We start from the raw sequence: 1,272 nt of genomic DNA on the forward strand, positions 1-1,272 counted from the left end.
GTATTCGATTCTAATATTGTATTATTAATGGCAGTGTTGAATGGAAACGAGTTTGAAATCTAATTAGTGATTCTGTCGATAAAAATTCTTGCATAAGAATGTTTATTAGGATAAAAGAAAAAGAGAAGATGGAATTGGAATTCATAAAACTTTCTATGATAAGCGTGCGAATACTTTCGCATTTGAACCAGCGAGGAAGAAGAAGACGACGACGACGACGAAGAGGAAGGGAATGAGCTGCGGCGAGAAGCCGTGGGAGCACGCCTGCCTCTCCCGCCTCTCTTTTCCCGTGTTTCTTTTCGATCTGCTTTGGGCCTCTGGAGATATTTACTAACGCGCTTGCTGGCTGCTGCTGTCTCCTTCGCCTCAGTCGAGACTCGGTGAGCTCGAGGCGTGCTCCTCCGTAATGGAGTCTCCTCGTGTTCCATTCCGTTTCCTCGAAACGAAAGGGAACCGTTGGTCGTGTTCAATTATAAAACTGTTTACTGATACGTAAATTAGTTTGTAATCGATTCAGTTTGCTTCGCTGTCGGAATTATTCAACTGTGTATACATCGAGTGTGTCTGATTACATGAGTTATCAATTGTTATCATCTATGTTGCAATCTAAAATGCAAAATATTTTATAAATAATTTTGCGAATCATGTAAATTGTTTACGTAAAATCAGACAATTTATAATTAACGAATTATAGAAGTGAATTAATATAAGCTGCGATTAAAATCGTGATAAACTCGCGATGGGGGGAAGGTCGGCGGTGCCTTTCTACTTTTACCGAAACAAAAACCAGAATTGAGACACATTTTCACCGGGCTAAATTCGTCAAACGCCCGACGGAAGAACAGGGATGGACGCGTGAGAGATTGTGCGGGTGGGGATAATTACACCGGTGCGTGAAAGCCCGCGGAGAGGAAAAAAACTGTGTTTGTTTTTGTCGCTCGTGAAAATATGCCTCTGCGCAAGGAGAACGTCGACAAAGAGTCGCTGAGAGCGCATCACCTGCTTCACAGATCTTGCCGCGGCAATGCGCACGGCAATGGGATCGCTAAGCAAAACAATCGCCGTGCAACGATTTCGTTTCCCGCGGTCAGGTTCAGCCAGGATTACGAGGAGTCACCCGGGGTGAAACAGGGTGAGTCGGTCCGCGGAAGAGGCGCGATCTTCCAAAGTAAAGCGGTTCCTGATTTGTGCCCATAATTATGAAAGTGGTCTAAGTCAAAATTTAAAAAAAAAAAATGAATTTATCAATTATTTCACACGACATGATGACTT

The 1,272-nt window shown here is 43.3% G+C and overlaps 1 protein-coding gene across 10 annotated transcripts in view; it reads left to right on the forward strand.

The window, feature by feature from the left end:
- LOC108623317 (uncharacterized) overlaps window positions 1-1,272 on the forward strand; it is a 13,846-nt gene that overhangs the window by 9,692 nt on the left and 2,882 nt on the right. The window contains exon 6 of one of the 10 annotated variants that reach the window (XM_026812185.1): window positions 164-349. The exons of the other annotated variants lie outside the window; for them this stretch is intronic. Coding sequence (XP_026667986.1) covers window positions 164-334 — 171 coding nt within the window. The 3' untranslated portion in view covers window positions 335-349. Of the gene's footprint in view, window positions 1-163; window positions 350-1,272 lie in introns of those variants that run through there. 10 annotated transcript variants of the gene reach the window in all.

This window comes from Ceratina calcarata, unplaced genomic scaffold (assembly GCF_001652005.2).
Source record: "Ceratina calcarata isolate Rehan_Ccalc_2016 unplaced genomic scaffold, ASM165200v1 scaffold260.2, whole genome shotgun sequence".
Taxonomy (NCBI): domain Eukaryota; kingdom Metazoa; phylum Arthropoda; class Insecta; order Hymenoptera; family Apidae; genus Ceratina; species Ceratina calcarata.